The sequence below is a fragment of the Leptonotus elevatus genome, chromosome 12 (assembly GCF_054856555.1).
Source record: "Leptonotus elevatus isolate MCC_2025b chromosome 12, RoL_Lele_1.0, whole genome shotgun sequence".
Taxonomy (NCBI): Eukaryota; Metazoa; Chordata; class Actinopteri; order Syngnathiformes; family Syngnathidae; genus Leptonotus; species Leptonotus elevatus.
In genome coordinates this window covers 12,474,837-12,490,605 of record NC_141250.1, presented here as the reverse complement: position 1 = coordinate 12,490,605, position 15,769 = coordinate 12,474,837, and the positions used below count along the sequence as shown (strand labels likewise).

Below are 15,769 nucleotides of genomic sequence, written 5' to 3'. Positions count from 1 at the left end.
CTGTTTTATGCAAAGCTTATCGAAAAACTTTCAGCGTTTAACATTTAAAGTAGATGTGATCAAATGTGATAAGAGCGACCAGAACCACAAATAATGTGGGTTTAACCCTCACCATTCCGTTGCTTCCCCCCAGTTCTCACTTAGAAATGAATAACTAAAATATGTATTTCTAACCCAGTGCACAGCCAGGCTGAAACACTGCATACACAGGATTTAAAGGTAAGAACAAAACAGGGAGTAAAAAGTCATCCATCTAGCCGTGGAAGCACACACCGGTGAATGATAGTCAGATAAAACATGCACACTTTGATGCTTTGTCCTCCTCTAAAACGACCCAAAGTAACCCCAGAGAGCAAGCAGGCGAGGTGTGACTTCAAGGAAAGAGTTTCTACTCCGAGATGGGATTCCAGTGTTTTCTTTGCCACAGGCTGTCAGCACAGTCACCCTTTTTAGTGTCGCACCTTTACATGACATGCTACCTACTGGAATCATGTGCGCCAGCAAGGCCTTTCATGGAATATTAAATTAATATATAAATGTTACATTGATGTTTTCGCTCTTTGTCTCAGCAGCGGAACACGTTCCCAGCGCTAAAGTTGACGTGCTGCGCCCCCGCCCCGTTACAAATCCCCATTAGGCTCGACGGGAGAGAAGAATCCAGTGAGGAAAATCGTTTCCAATGAGGGAACGTCTGGGGGGGGGGGGGGGGGGGGGGGAACACATTTTCTCATTCGAGGAGAAGCTGGTGTTGTCAAAACACAAAGCGAAGCACTCCTCTGAGTCAAGTTCACTCCACACAAACTGTCAAATTGACAAGATGAGCATCGCAGTACGGACCATCTGTTCTCATCCATATTAAGTTACTGTCATAAGCCTCACTACAAACTATTTTAGACATAAAACATAAACATATGTTACGTCAATATGGAGGCATATATTTCATGTTTATAGATTTTTAACCTCGTGGCCAAATAATTAACATCCTCTGATTATTATTTCATTAAAAAGGTTTGAAACTTAATTTGTTTTTGCTGTTTTGTTCTTCATACTCTAGTCACATTTTTAGTTACTGAATTTGTATTTGTTTCATTTGTTAGATGGGTATGGAAAGACTGTAATGAGCCATTTTTGCAATAGCTATTTTCACAATTATTTGACATTTCAATGAAAACTTGAAAGGGGAAGTTAACTTCCCACCTTCCTGGAAATCAGCTCAGGTAACGACCAATCACAGTTCGCTTGTTTTCTGGGTTTGGTCATGTGATGTTTACAGGCTGCTCATTGGTCGTGCCCTTAGGCGCTGTGATGTCATTTTCAGCTGACAGCAAGTGGCAAAATGGCCTCCGGTGACATGGATAAAAACGGCTGGATTTGGCTATTTAATTCATTTTGCACAAACACAATATGAATCCAAATACCGTGGGGCCGCATAGAATATACTCTATTGCAACAAAAATGTGCATGTATCCCCTTTAATGTTAAAAATTATTCATATTCGATGTTTTAAAATGTTTCCTTATTTTCCTCAAAATTATTTGATCATATCATGGATATGAATCAAAATGTAATAATAACAACAATAAGTAATTCAAACTCAAAATTAGAATCATTTTGGTCCAAACTGTAATTGTCTGAATGTATATTTTACAATAAACATGGGTTTCTCACAACCATCGACAATTTATGAGTCAATTTATGAGTCAAAATTATTATTCTTTCAGTCAAATTGTTATTCATTTTAAAATGATAATATTACAATATTATATCTTGTGGGAAAATATCATATGCACCTAAAACCTTTATTTTTATTTTTATACAGCTCATTATTGATTTCCTGTTGGGTTTGATTGTTATTAAATCAAAGATGCTTTAAATAGCCTAGTTGATGCTCCACTGCTGACTGTCAATATTGTTGGTTTCTTTTTCATTTATTGCTGCATCGAAGTATATCTGTCATCGAAAATATGTCTGATTTTGTTGACATTCACATCCCCAGATAGCAAATGACTTGTAAAGAAGTCACATCACAATACTGATGTTTATTTCTATTGACACATATATAATTTTGTTACTACATACATAAAAATGCTACTGATTATTCTTGATGCACATTCCTTTTTGTATTTATAGAATGTAATTATTTATGCACAGTTGTGAATAATTTTGCTGCTGAAATTTTCCAATTGTGGGACGAATATTGGCGTATTCTATCCTATTCTGTTCGTTTTTCCTGATTCTCATTTCGATCCGAGTTTTCCACACTACAACAATATCGCCTGCAAAGGGTTCTGTTTTGGCCTCAATATCCAGCTCACTCACAGATTAGTCACATGCACTGAAAAGCACATGAGAAGAATGAAGTTAAATAGAGCAGCGGGGAAGGAAGCCCACTAACCAATGTAATGGTTCCACTCGGGGTCCAGGTCGGATTGATTGGCCAGACAGCCTTTGACGACGTTGAGGCAGTAGTTCTTGCAGGGCTTAATGGCCGGCATGCCTTGACAAAACGGGCAGTACGACATCTTGGTCAGCGCTCGCATGCATGCTGGAGTGCTGCTTACCTGTAAGAGCACACAAAGAGTGCAGCTGTGAGCGCTTTTGAGCAAAACGTAATCATACTTGCCGATTGCTGCAATAATGGAATGGTGACATTCGTTCCACAAAATTGATTGTTGTATGTAATATGTGTTTTTCACCTTCCCAAGCACTCGTGTGTACACTCACACCTGACCTGTAAATGCAAAATAAATTTACTGTACAAGATCACCTGTCCTAAAAACAACAGAACACCCAGCAAGGTGAGTTTTAATTAAGACTCTTTCAGTTTCTGGGAGCTCTTGATGTTTGACCATATTGAGCAAAAATGAGAAATGTCTAGCGACATGTATCAGATATTACTTCTGTCTTTTAAAATGACAGTGGGATCTCTAAAGATGGATACTCCCTTGGAATAACACCTAAAATGTTTTGGGGGAAAAGTTGCATACAAGTTCAGCTCGGTGAACATCTCAATGATTGAAATTTGCTTAGTCTTTGGCCTTTTTGTGTTCTTCTTCTTGGTGAGCGACCGATGCCGCCGGAGAAAAATGCCCTTTATGGCAAAGACAAACATGTGATGGGAAAGGGAACTTACTGCGATATAGTGCTTTTAGTTTTCATGAGAGGAGACATGTTGCACAAGGCACAGGTATTTTGCAAGTGGCCAATAAAATAAACATATACAGTACTATCATTTTTAAAGTGATAATTTTACAAGTTTTTTTTTTTTTACTTTGTTTCTTTTGTATTACATGTTTATTTATTCATGTTTTTGTGCGTGTCATTGTAAATCTTGATTTTATTTTTAATAAAATGTTTATATCAATTTAGGTTTTTATATTAATTTTGTTTAGCTTTTTTCTTTTTTAAAGTCTCCAATAAGAAAAATTGCCATTTTTAGATATATTTTTAGATACGTCTCATGTGAGAGCTGTGTGATATAGACAACATTTTATTTACCAATCAAAGTTATTTTATATCCCGATTATGATATATCTCCTGATATATTTTCTTTAAAATTACACATAATTAATTATGAACAAATTTATTTCTGATATATTGTACATATTTTATATATACCACACAATTAAAGAGTAAGATTAATACAAATACAATAAAAAATAATGATAAATACCACTGAAAATATTTGGTAGTACAAGCTCTTTTCAAGGAATGCAGTAAAGTGCAAACAAATTTAAATAAATGCAACACAGTGCTTCAAATAACATTAATGTATCCTTTTTAAGTATTACTAAGTAATGGAAAATAAATTAAAGCATTCCCTCAGTCGCGGTAAGGTAAATCTAACGAATCAATAGATGAATATACCATACAACAGATGTTTTATATTGTATCTATGTTATATATATAATGTTATATCGCACATTTCTACCTCATGCTGGTCCTCATTACACACCGTGGACTGGCCATCAGCCAATCAGAAGGCATATAGCGACAAACATCTATTCACACTCACATTCACACTTATGGATAATTTAACGCCTTTAATAAATCTAACATGCATGTTTTTAGAATGTGGGAGGAAGCTGCAACATGCAAACTCCACACAGCCGGGATTTGAACCTGGGACCTTTAGACTATGAGGCAGTGACGTACTAACCACTAGTCCACTGTGTTTCCCTGTGCAAAACGATCAATACAATTCAGGTACATTGAAGAATACCCAAACATTTAATCATAAAAATAAACCAACCTGAATGAACCCTTAATATGCAGTCTTGGGAATTCCCACTGAAGGCTTTGTTGGAGCTCTTTGACATAACTGTCACAGCAGAATGATGAGATATGCCCACAACTTGACAGAAGCTCTGTGCATTCTATCATTGCATCCAGAGTGTGCCGCATCAATAGAAACGCCCGCATGCATATTCCCAACATCCCCCCTGCCTTTGCTGCATCTTTCCAGCCGAGTGGAGATATCAGCTCCACGGTGCTAGATATAAGAATACCTCTCCACCTCGGAGTTAAATGCGTGACACCCGTGGGCCCGCTTCTTCACAATAAACGAGAAGATGAGCTCTCCCCTCTGCCCCCCCCCCCCCCAGCTTGTCATTTATCTCAGGGATGAATTGGACACAGCCGGCATGCACTCACCCACGGCTGTTTTGCGCACACACATACATCCATCTCCTAGGGCGTCAACACGCCAGGAAACAGAAGCTGCGGCGGCGGGCAAATGACCATGCTGGTCGTAAAGAAGGAGGGACGGAGGGAAACATTTGCGAAGGTGGCCTCTCGGTTTTCTCCATGTTCCTCCATTCTGTGACTCACTCACTGTGCGTGATTGCTATTGAGTGATGCGCGTGTTGCACCTCGGCCCACTGCTACATTAGTGCGCCATTGGGTCACACAGGTCAAGCATGCAGCCGCACTGACAGGGAGAATGTGTGCAGGGGCCACTGAACAGTTGACGGAACTAAAGCACTGTGCAACTCCTTAAGTAAAACGTCACTCAGTTTATTGAGCATCAAGGGACATTTTGCTTACCATTTGAATTTTGTGGAATTTTTGCAACACTTATTTGAAAAAAGAGAGAAAATAAGAAGGATAAACTGTGACACATGAACCTTGACCCCATATTACTGTTGGTACAAAGGACAGAAGATATAATGATGAAAGCTCAATTTCATGACCAATCTGTATTATTGTAGGCCTATACATGAGGCTATGGTAGCAGTTGAAAAAAATCACTAAGGCAAGTTCTTTTTTTTAATAGTTGGTCCTTGCCAAAAAATCTTTAAAATGGATGACGTGGTTCCTCAGGGCTCCATCCTCGGTCCTCATCAGTTTTTAATATTTCTATTTTTTATTTTTATTTGAACAGTTGCTTGTGGATGTTAACAACATTAAACTGTAATATGGAACAGATCATTTTCCAAAATTTGATTTTTTTTTTCCCAAAAGGGTTTGTTAACACGTCATGATGCTAATGATGAGTCATAATTCATTGGAATTCTAACCAGATAATTACAGTCTAGCTGATTGTTGGTTTCAGTTAACAAAATCCGCCTTTTAGTTTACAAGGCGCTCACTGTTCTGACTCCACAGTATGTTTTAATTCCACAATCACGTCTCTTGCCCAAAGGGGGAATCCTCAATGTGCTTTGAGAAAATCTGCTGAAAGGACAGTCAGTTATAAATTATAGAACAGTTTGCCTGCTCATCTTAGATGTTCTTCTGTGTGTATGTTTGTAAGACTTTTTTTTGTTTTTGTTGTGTTATAGCAAACAAGTACACTTATGACTTTAAACCCTTAACTCATTCACTCCCAGCCATTTTCACCTAAGCAACCCCCTTCACTGCATATTGACTGATTTTGCAAGGCCCACAGAATATTGTGTTCTATTGCTATAAAAACATGGAACATACCAAAAGACAGATTAGAATCTCTTCTTTCATCACGAAAAAAAAATATATTTGTATCTGTTTCCGTTTTGCAGCAATTAGCATTAGAATATAGCTAAGTTTAATCAATATTCACATTACTGGTAAAAACACTGACAAAAAGAGCTAGTTGCAACATGGCCCTGGCTGATCTCTTATACTCTGCTGCCATCCGCTGGCCGTTTTTTGTAATAACTACCATTGCTTCGGGTCAGAAGCTGCACCAAAGCATTCTGTATGCTCTCGCATAAAAAAAAAATATATAAAAACATTACAAAAAAACATGTAAACTTGTTTTTAGGAGTAAAAGTATTAAACAAATGTTTTTACACTTTTTGGGGTTTGAGTGAGTTAAAATCAATAATCTGGTTAGTGATAATTTTGTAGTTTTCTTGCATGAGTTCAATTCCAAATCATTGTGAATGATTGTTACTGCACGTGCATTTGCCTTGAAAATTTTGTTCATATGAGATCCTAGTGGTACGCTTTAGAATTACATCACCCACAACTGGCGAGCGGCATGGCTCAGTGGTAGAGTGGTTGTCTCCCAACCCAGAGGTTTTGGGTTTGATCCTTTGTGACCATGTCCTCGCCCTTGAGCAAGATACTGTACCCCCAGTCGCTTCTCATGCAGCAGGTGAATGTGAAATCAGAGTGAAGCGCTTTGAGTGCCATAACAGGTGTAGGTTTGTGTTGTAGGATGTGCAAAGAAAAACATTCTTGCTTTTACTTGGTCAACAGTCGTCACTTCTTTCTGGTTTAGCTGAAAGTCGTCTGCTCACACTTTTTGTAAAACCTGACAAATTAACACACAGGAGTTATATGTTCGCGCATTTGGAGGGTGACACTTGCTGTAAATTAATCCAAGATTTAGCCCTGTGCCTTTTCCTTTAATCTCACCCTGTATATGATCAAAAGTGCAAACACTCCTGAGGCAGTACGGTATAGAAGCAGGAGAGACATTAAATCAGTGTGTTACATCAAACAGAATATTAAGGACATACAGCTTAATTATGGTGGGTAGATGCTGTGGGAAAACTTTGCAAACAACACTGGCCATTTCTTGGTTTACCTTTTCATGTCACCTCCTGAAAACAACATCCGAACAAGTTAAGATGTTTGCAGACCCACACAAAAATTATTCAGCGTAAGGAGGAAGTTGTTTACAGCGAAACAGTAGAGGAATGTCAGTTCGCTACACAAACAGCAAACATGACCTCAGGCGTGTTAAAATCTGCAGAAGTTGCACAAAAAAAAAAAAAGAGTTGTTGATTCTTAGGCTTTCTTTACTTTACCTTCGAGACTCTCTGAGCCACCTCGCGGCCGACGGAGAGTCCTTGGACGAAAGTGCGAGCAGCGATGAACGCCCGGGTGACCTGGCCCTTCAGCTTCCTGGGCACGTCTCCAAAGGGCTTGAGCTGATCCGTGTACTTGCTGACGCACTCCAAGTAGTCTTCGGTGATGACGTACTGGGAGTTCAGTAGCGTGAACATGCGCTCCAGCAGCCGCGACCAAAAGTCGTTGAGCATTTCCTCCAGGTTGACGTTGCCCCCCGTGTAGTAGCGCTTGAGCTCGGCGAAGAGGTTCTCGAAAACCTCGGCGTTCTGCATGTAAGGCTTGCCGTATGTCCGCTTGAACATCTCGTTCAGGGACCTCTCGGTGTTGTCCAGCAGCTCCAAGAAGAATTCTGTAAAGGAAATGCGATCATGAATAACTTTGTTGGTGTAAATTTCACCCACTGGGCAGTTCCTGCACACTTTTCATCCTTTCTTTGAGCTCACTGCCTGTTTTGAGGGGGCGGTCCTGTCTCATGCAAATGAGCCAGTGCTCATCCCGCCCTCACTCTACTGCAGGGCGTGCACTCCAAGTTCAGTCTTCAACTTAATCTGCAGCTTCAAAAATAATTAACTCAATCTTGGGTAAAAGTAACCCAATCTGCTCAAAAGCCACACCTAGCCAATTAGTGAGTTAGTAGCTGCTTTTCCACCAACAAGCCCAGGATCTCTGAGTTCTAGGTAACAGGAGTTAGAATTTAGAATTTGTGTTTCCACAGCGTCTTAGAGTTCTCAGTAATTAATTCAAATGAGTTTGATAACGTATGAGTTTGATGAGCCCAGTCGATGTAAAAACAACACCACCCCGAAATTAAACATCCAATCAGCCTTGGTCAGTGCATATGGAGGATCAAAACTGCCAAAATTCAAAATAAATAAATGACTAAATAACTAAACAAATGACTAAAAGTAAAAATAAAAACGGATATAAAAAATATAATTCAAAAATGTTATTCAAATGAGGGGGGCGGTCTTAAGTGTGTCTTGGGTGGTAGTCGTCCATTGCTGGAGCTCTCGGTGAACAAAGTAAGCCAGCAAGACTTCCTTTGTTCACCGAGCCGCTCACTAGACCAATGAAAGGTAGTTTGCAACGGCGGAGTCCAACCCAAGACGCGCTTAGGACCGCCCCCTCATTTCAATAACATTTCATCCTGGCAGAGCGTCTGCAACATGAAATAAATAAATGTGAGAGCAGAGCGTTTTTAATTATTGATTGATATTTAATACTATTTATATATTTATTTTTGTATTTATTTTGACTATTTTTATATATCTATTTTTTTAATCTCGTTTAAAAAAAATATATTTTTATTTATTTATGCATATATGTATGTATATATATATATATATATATATATATATATATATATATATATATATATATATATATATATATATATATATATTTTTTTTTTCCATTTATATACATTTTTTAAATTACATTTTTGAATTATATTTTTATATCCGTTTTTATTTTCACTTTTAGTCATTTATTTAGTCATTTATTTTCAATTTTGACAGTTTTGGTCCTCCATAAGTGCAGCCCGCCCCCTCAAAGTTCCAGCCTGGCTCAGCAAGACCCTGCTGCTGAGATAGTACTCGGATGCCCCCTGGGGAATTTAATTACCGCGGAAATTGTTGTTGGTGGAAAAACGCGCAAACTGAATTTGACCAAGTTCTCCAAAAGTTCCAGCGGTAGAAAAGCCCCAAGTGTGAGTGTGAGCCAACACAGTCTGTGTTCCATAACGTGCCTTTTTTAATTCCAATTTTAATTCTGATTATGATCTTGTTTTTGTTTCTCTGTTTTTTTTATCTATTTATATTAATTATTTTTTATTATGATAGTTTCAAAATCCTTTATTTTTGTCTTTGCACTGAATGGTCTGCACTTTACTGTTTTGTTGCACTTGTTGTAATGACAATAAACTGAATCTGACAAGAATGTCTTTTGTTACCATGGCGACTCTGGGTGGAGCTATTGGTGAGCTACTTGTTGAAACCTGGGTAAAAAAACAAAAAAACACACACGTGCCCCCATATAGTAAGTAGAAGCATTGATTGTATTTTCACTCTTGGAGGCAGCACTTCATCAATTGACACTTGTCACTTAGTGTGCGGATCCATTCATTTGGTGCATGCATACTTTACTTTTTATGAATTATGAAACTGTCAAGCATATTGGTAGCCAGCTCAAGCACCGTTTTTATATTTGTTAAGCATGCACTGTTACTTACAATGACAACCATTTTAGCACTTTGAAAATATTGACAAGGTTGACAATGGCTACTTGTGAACACGGTAATTCAACTAACTGTGTAGGCCAAATCTCAAAACGAAAGTGGAGAACTGATGATGCGCCAGGGTGTATCCTGTCTCTCGCCCAAAATCAGCCGGGATAGGCTCACCTTCCATTCTACTGAGATGGAAGATGATTTCAGTTTGAACCTAAACTTTTCAAGCGTCGTTTATCTTTGGAGTCGCACAAACAAGGGCACCACATGAAGCCTTATTTTTGGAAAGCAATAAGTTGAATGTTTACCGTCTGTATTGTCCAGATCCCATCTGTCAAAATTCATTTTGGGTTTATTGTACATTGTGTCAAATCAAGACGTCTCTGCAGTATCTCACAGTAGTTTATGTTATTATTAAAGACACAACACAGTCCTGACAGTTCAGTTTGCTGAAAATGTTGGAAATCCGTTTTTGCAACAATTGTTTTCACACTTAGAGGTGAAATTATGGGTTAGAGGGAAAAAAAAGAGATCAGCTCTATCACCAGCTATAGATATGCTCATTAAAAATCTCCTTCAAGAAGAAAACATAACTCTGTGTAGGTGGGACTCCAACGCCAGGTGTTAATTCAATGTTAAGGAGCATCTACATGATCTAATAGATAGCGTGTTTGGCACCAACATGGACGCTCATCTCGCTTGCACCTTCGCTGCTTAGCAGAAAAATGCATGAACTCACAAATGCACAAGCTTAATAAATAATGCAGCATCTAGATTTACACTTTCCTCTGGTATCTCCAGCAGTGAATGCCCCGCGTCCACTTATACTGCTTTTCTTCTATCCTGACAATCACATTCATTTTCAAACGCTCTAATTCGACGAATGGCAGAGATGTAATAATCAATACGGCACAAAGGCGAAAAGATGAAACTTCAAAATAGAATCTGCTTTGTTACTGATGAAATTATGGAGAATGGCAGCAAACCCCAAGAGGAAACTGTGCGGCCGATGTCTTCCCTTCCCTCCTTGTGACAGTCACTATACATTGGCAGCAACGGATCAAAATATATAAGACACTTATTTATTCATGTGCTTCCCGGAATGATGTCCTGAGGAGAGTGAGAGGAAGTGTACATTCCTGGATGAAAGAAGCGGACGTCACTCCAGCACTATGACATTATCAAGCTTCTGTAATTCAATAGTATTTGATTATTATTATTATTATTTTAATAATTTTAAAAGAATACAATATTGACACTTGTATTAAATTGCACTGGTAAACCACTACATTGCTTGGTCCAATAATTCCCGGGGTGTTGCGGGAAATCATCTACTTTCACTTAATTTGCCCAAAGATTATTAGTCATTAATTACAAATAAATCTACAATAGAATATGTAATGTCTTCCTGCAATTGAACAGGCCTAGATTTTACTTTGAATAATTCAGTTTAGTTTTTGAGTAAATTGAAACAAGACAGTTTTGTCTGAGATTTGTCTGATGTAATGGCTCAATAAATACTGTGAAACGCTGATTTGGTGACATGGGATTATCAGATTAGCAAATTTCTATTTGAAATTAACACTGGAGGAAATTGTAATTAAAGGATCTTTGTGCAGATCTCTGTGCAGTCTGTCACTTTTTTACTCATGACTGCTACCTCTGGCCCAAAGTATAACTGCAACATCTGTGTCAGGCTCGTTCATGGTGATGCGCGTGCGAGTACGTGTACGATCTTAAAGCGACGGCCACAGTTGACAAAGGAAGGCATGGCTTCAAATGACGTAACAAAAACTCCACCACTCCCCTCCCCAAAGAAACTGTGCAGGGTCCGCACACTCCACTACAAAGGGAAGATTAAAGCTGATAGGTGCAGTCAGAGTAAAACTGTCAGGACTCTTCGTACTCATCTGGGCATTGGTGGAGCATGCGTGATATAGAAAACGCTTTAACATTACCTTTTTAAACGGCACAATGCACCTTTAAAGTTAAACTCTACAATAGTCCCCCCCCTTCAAGAACCATCGATCCAACACGTGTGAAATGCCTGCAAGGAACAAGATTGAGTCTGTTACTTATTTATCAATTTGTGTTTCATTAGTATTTTATAGAAAGCTCCACGTGACTGTTTGAATGGTTTGACACCTTGAGATAACCGTGAAACCACATTTCTGAAAAACAAAACAAAACAAAAAACATCTATATAACTGTTTATAAAGGCATGTTTTTTTTCTGACATCTGCTATAAACACAAAAGAAGCTTTTATTGGACGTCTCGTCAAGCAAATGCTCAGCTCGAGCGTGAGGTATCGTTTTTAAAACTGTACTTGCTGTTACCAAGGAAACCTCAAGAGCTCCAAAGTCAACCGGGAATTAAAACTTAATAGGCACAACTTTAATAAGAAATTAAAGTTTTATATGCTGTAATCCACTGGGCGCGCCATTGAAATCACCTTAAACATCAAAAAGACAGGTGGCGATTCCTCCCACCAGTCCCCCCCAGACTTTTCACCTCTGCATGTGAGGTGATAAGACAACTCTTCCCACACAGTCTCATGTCGAGAGCGGGAGAGATTATTATATCTCATTAAGAGGAGCTGACTCTATTGAGGAGCCGACAATGGTGGTGAGGTAAAGAGGTAAGACTGAGTCAGCTTTGGGTAATGAGACACCCCCCCCTCATGTAACATCAGCCCAAGTGGTCAAGGCAGCCGCTGTGGGGGCTCCATCTCACAGCACGGCACACAAGACCATGAAACAAAGCTTAATAATGCAAAGTTTGGCTCTGGGCTGCTCTTGTCAATCTGCTGAGCAAGGAGCCGTGTTTTGTTTAATCCGACAAAAGGAAGGCTACTACGCACGTTTGCATATTAACAAGGCCTTCTTATCCATAAGGGGGGCAGAGGCGGCATAGAGTGAAGAGCTACAAAATGGTTCACCTTTTATCAAATTAACAGCAACAGTCTTTTCATTTTCCTTTTTGTTTGTCAATTTAAAAGAAAAAAAGGTTTTAACATACAATATTGCAGAGCGATAACATGTCAGTCTACTGGAACTTAATTAATTAGCAGAGCTGCATTAAGTTTTATAGGAAACACAGATTAGCATCAACTAACAGAGTTAACTTCTGATAAACAACACAAGTTCTGCTCACAAACAAACATGTTTATGAACCAAAGAAATGTTTCCTATTAAAATGAATGGAAATAGAATTAATCTACACATTTTCATAGCCAGCTCTAAATTGCCTAAGAACATTTGTAATACTGGAAATAATAATGGTTGCCTGCTATTTTGTGTTCAAAGTAGGTTATTCAGTTACCCTCCACTATACTACTGTTTTATGTACTTATTTTTGTTGTTTTGTTACTACGTATCGGAGAATCTGCCACTATTGGGGTGAGGCCATTGCCATCATGTTAACACCAAAAGGTTAGCAGAGCTGCATTAAATTTTATAGGAAACACAGATTAGCATCAGCTAACAGAGTTAGCTTCTGATAAACAACACAAGTTCTGCTTACAAATCAACATGTTTATGAACCAAAGAAATGTTTCCTATTAAAATGAATATAAATAAAATTAACCTACACCTTTTCATTGGGTCGGGTCCATAGATTGGATACTCCAGGAGCTGCAAACGGTCCCAGATTTCCAAACAGTGGCAAAGTGGTGGCAAATAGTTAGCTAATCTTCGCAATATTGTTCCAAATAGTGGCTAAAAGTCACCATCTGTCTTTTGCACACACTTTCCCAAACCGTCGCATGTTGTGTGTAAGCATGGCTAAAACTCGCTAAATGACGCTAACAACAGAGGCAACCACCTGGTTTTCGCCAACAGTCGTCATAAAAGACGAATCTAACATTTACTACCTTCGCAAGCATTCACCGCTCGATGAAATGCCACCTTTACCAACATTCACAGATGACTTACCATCAAACTTCTGATGTCTGGACACAAACATGCTCCTCAAGGTATGACTCATCTCGTCAACCAGATCACTAAATTCTTGTTTGCTGCGCTGGCCAAAGGCGTCCTCCATTTCTTGGGTGCAACATGTGTTCCCTTGTGAACATACTCGCAGATGTTCGCCTGTGAAAAGAAACACCAAATGTTATGTTAAAACACAGTTGTTGATGAAGGTTAGCATACATACAGTAGATGATGAAAATTAGCATAGAAGCATACTACAGATTTTTTTCTTTTGATTTCTTTTTTTAAAACACAAAATTATCTTTTCTATAGTGAACTTAAAAATAATAATGATAAAATAAGATCTGGGTTTGAATAAAAGGGCTTTCGTGGAACTTATGAGGAACTTAGAGATGCTAGCATGTAGCTACTCTGATCCCTTTGAAAATTTAGGAAACAACTTTAATTCATTATTTTTGATTCACTAATAAGATAAGATTAATCGTGCTTTTCCCTTTCTGCAATCCAAGCAACATAAAGCAGTTCTCGTTGCCACAATTCTACTGACGCACAAGACACATTGACTGACGTCAGCATAGCACAACACCTTAGAGTGAAGTTAACAACATGACGAAGGCTGCATTGCTTTGTGTGCTGGGTAGAAATTTAATTTTGTGAAAATTGCCTGACGGAAGTGTGGAGAAAAGCATGGTTGTGTAAAAATAGTGCAATAAAGACTTGACTGGTTATAGCTGAAGCACTTTAAGCTTAATGCGAAAAATGTTGTAAGGAGCACGGAAGGCAAGTTTGTCTCAGGAAAACAAATATGCTTTGCGGTAATTTTGAAGTTTTCACACACACACAAGAAAAGTCCTCTAAAAGCTAGAACATGGCCAAATGGAACAAAGGAATTTGACTCTTGTGAAATTGCAAACTTTATTCATCTGTTTTCATGTGATGTTTAGGGGCCCCAAGAAAGCAATTAATTGTGTTTGCCTAACAGACCTGGTAAGTCTGTCTCTGTTTTCATATGCCCTGGCCCCTGATTGCTTGGTGACCAGTCCGGGGAGTACCTCACCTCATGCCCATGGACAAATGGATTGATGGATTTTTTATTTTATTTTTTTACAGAGGAAGTTCACATATATGTTCATTTTTCCACCAAAATGTGATTGAACGGGTTATTTTTTTTAAATGATAGAATGTGAAGCCTCTAGTGTATTACATACATCTTAATTTGAGGTCCCACCACTACAAAAGCACTGGAACTTCTTTATTGGCCAACTTTTCCCATGGCTGTCGTCTTTTCTGTCTGAATGTACTTGAGCTAAATTGACCACTAAGATTTACATTGACATACTTGGCATGTGGCACGGAGAAGCCTAGAAAGCCTTTTCTCTCTTGCACATTATTTCCAGGAATAATCCTCAGTACAACATGATGGCTCGTCACTACATTTGACAACATAACCAAAGCTAAAATGTATTCTAAAGAATGGAGGCATACATAAAAAAATAAATTACAGAGAAGACAAAGTTCCCTAAGTGGCACTTAGCTGCTGGCACTGAGGTAGCACAGTGAGTAGTAGTGCGACAGTATGTACAATCTTGCACTTCACCATCATTGTGGGGCTGAGAATGAATTGCATTGTTGATGCCACCAGTTAAAGTTAAGTCAAAGACAAATCAGTGGGATAGAAGACGCTACACCCCTTTAGAAGATTCGGCTGCACATTACATAATTAATGACGTTGGGGAGAAGTTAATGATGCACATCATTCTCTTCCCCCAAGCAGTGATTTAGAAAGAGCTACAGAAATCTTGGGAAGTTCGGTCTATCTACAAACTTGACGAACACTTGCACTGCCTACAGAATCTATTTCTCTCGATCTACATTGACAAGTTTCTTTCAGCTTCTTTTAACCTGCTGTCCATGGCATCTCTTCATCCCCCGGACAACAAGCAACCATGTGAAACACTACACTAGCATTGACTGGACCACAGAAATCCACAGGGAAAAATTGAGGGTCTATAATTGTAGATTTATTGACATATTTGGTTGACCTCAACACATACGCCAAGAATTATTTTGTCCACAGCAATTTTCTTAACATTTGTGCTCACAAAACCATAATGGCTCGCAGGTTGGCCTCACAGTGAAGAATATCTGTGTTCAAAAGTACATTCAGGCCGTTCCTTCCACAAGCCAAAATCAGTTCCAAAATCTCAATCTTACAAACTGACTGCTTGCACCTGAACAAGACTGTCTCTTCATTAAATTGACCATGCACCTTTCATACTACCCATGAAAGTCAGCTTTTTTTTCCCTGCTGGTCTGTGTCACCTTGAC

At 38.7% G+C, this 15,769-nt stretch overlaps 1 protein-coding gene across 2 annotated transcripts in view; it reads right to left on the bottom strand.

The window, feature by feature from the left end:
- LOC147164605 (glypican-6-like) overlaps positions 1–15,769 on the bottom strand; it is an 86,060-nt gene that overhangs the window by 46,980 nt on the left and 23,311 nt on the right. For both annotated transcript variants that reach the window (XM_086090578.1, XM_086090579.1), the window contains exons 2-4: positions 13,442–13,600; positions 7,239–7,630; positions 2,396–2,561 (exon numbers count right to left, since the gene is read on the bottom strand). In XM_086090578.1, coding sequence (XP_085946704.1) covers positions 2,396–2,561; positions 7,239–7,630; positions 13,442–13,600 — 717 coding nt within the window. The remainder of the gene's footprint in view (positions 1–2,395; positions 2,562–7,238; positions 7,631–13,441; positions 13,601–15,769) is intronic.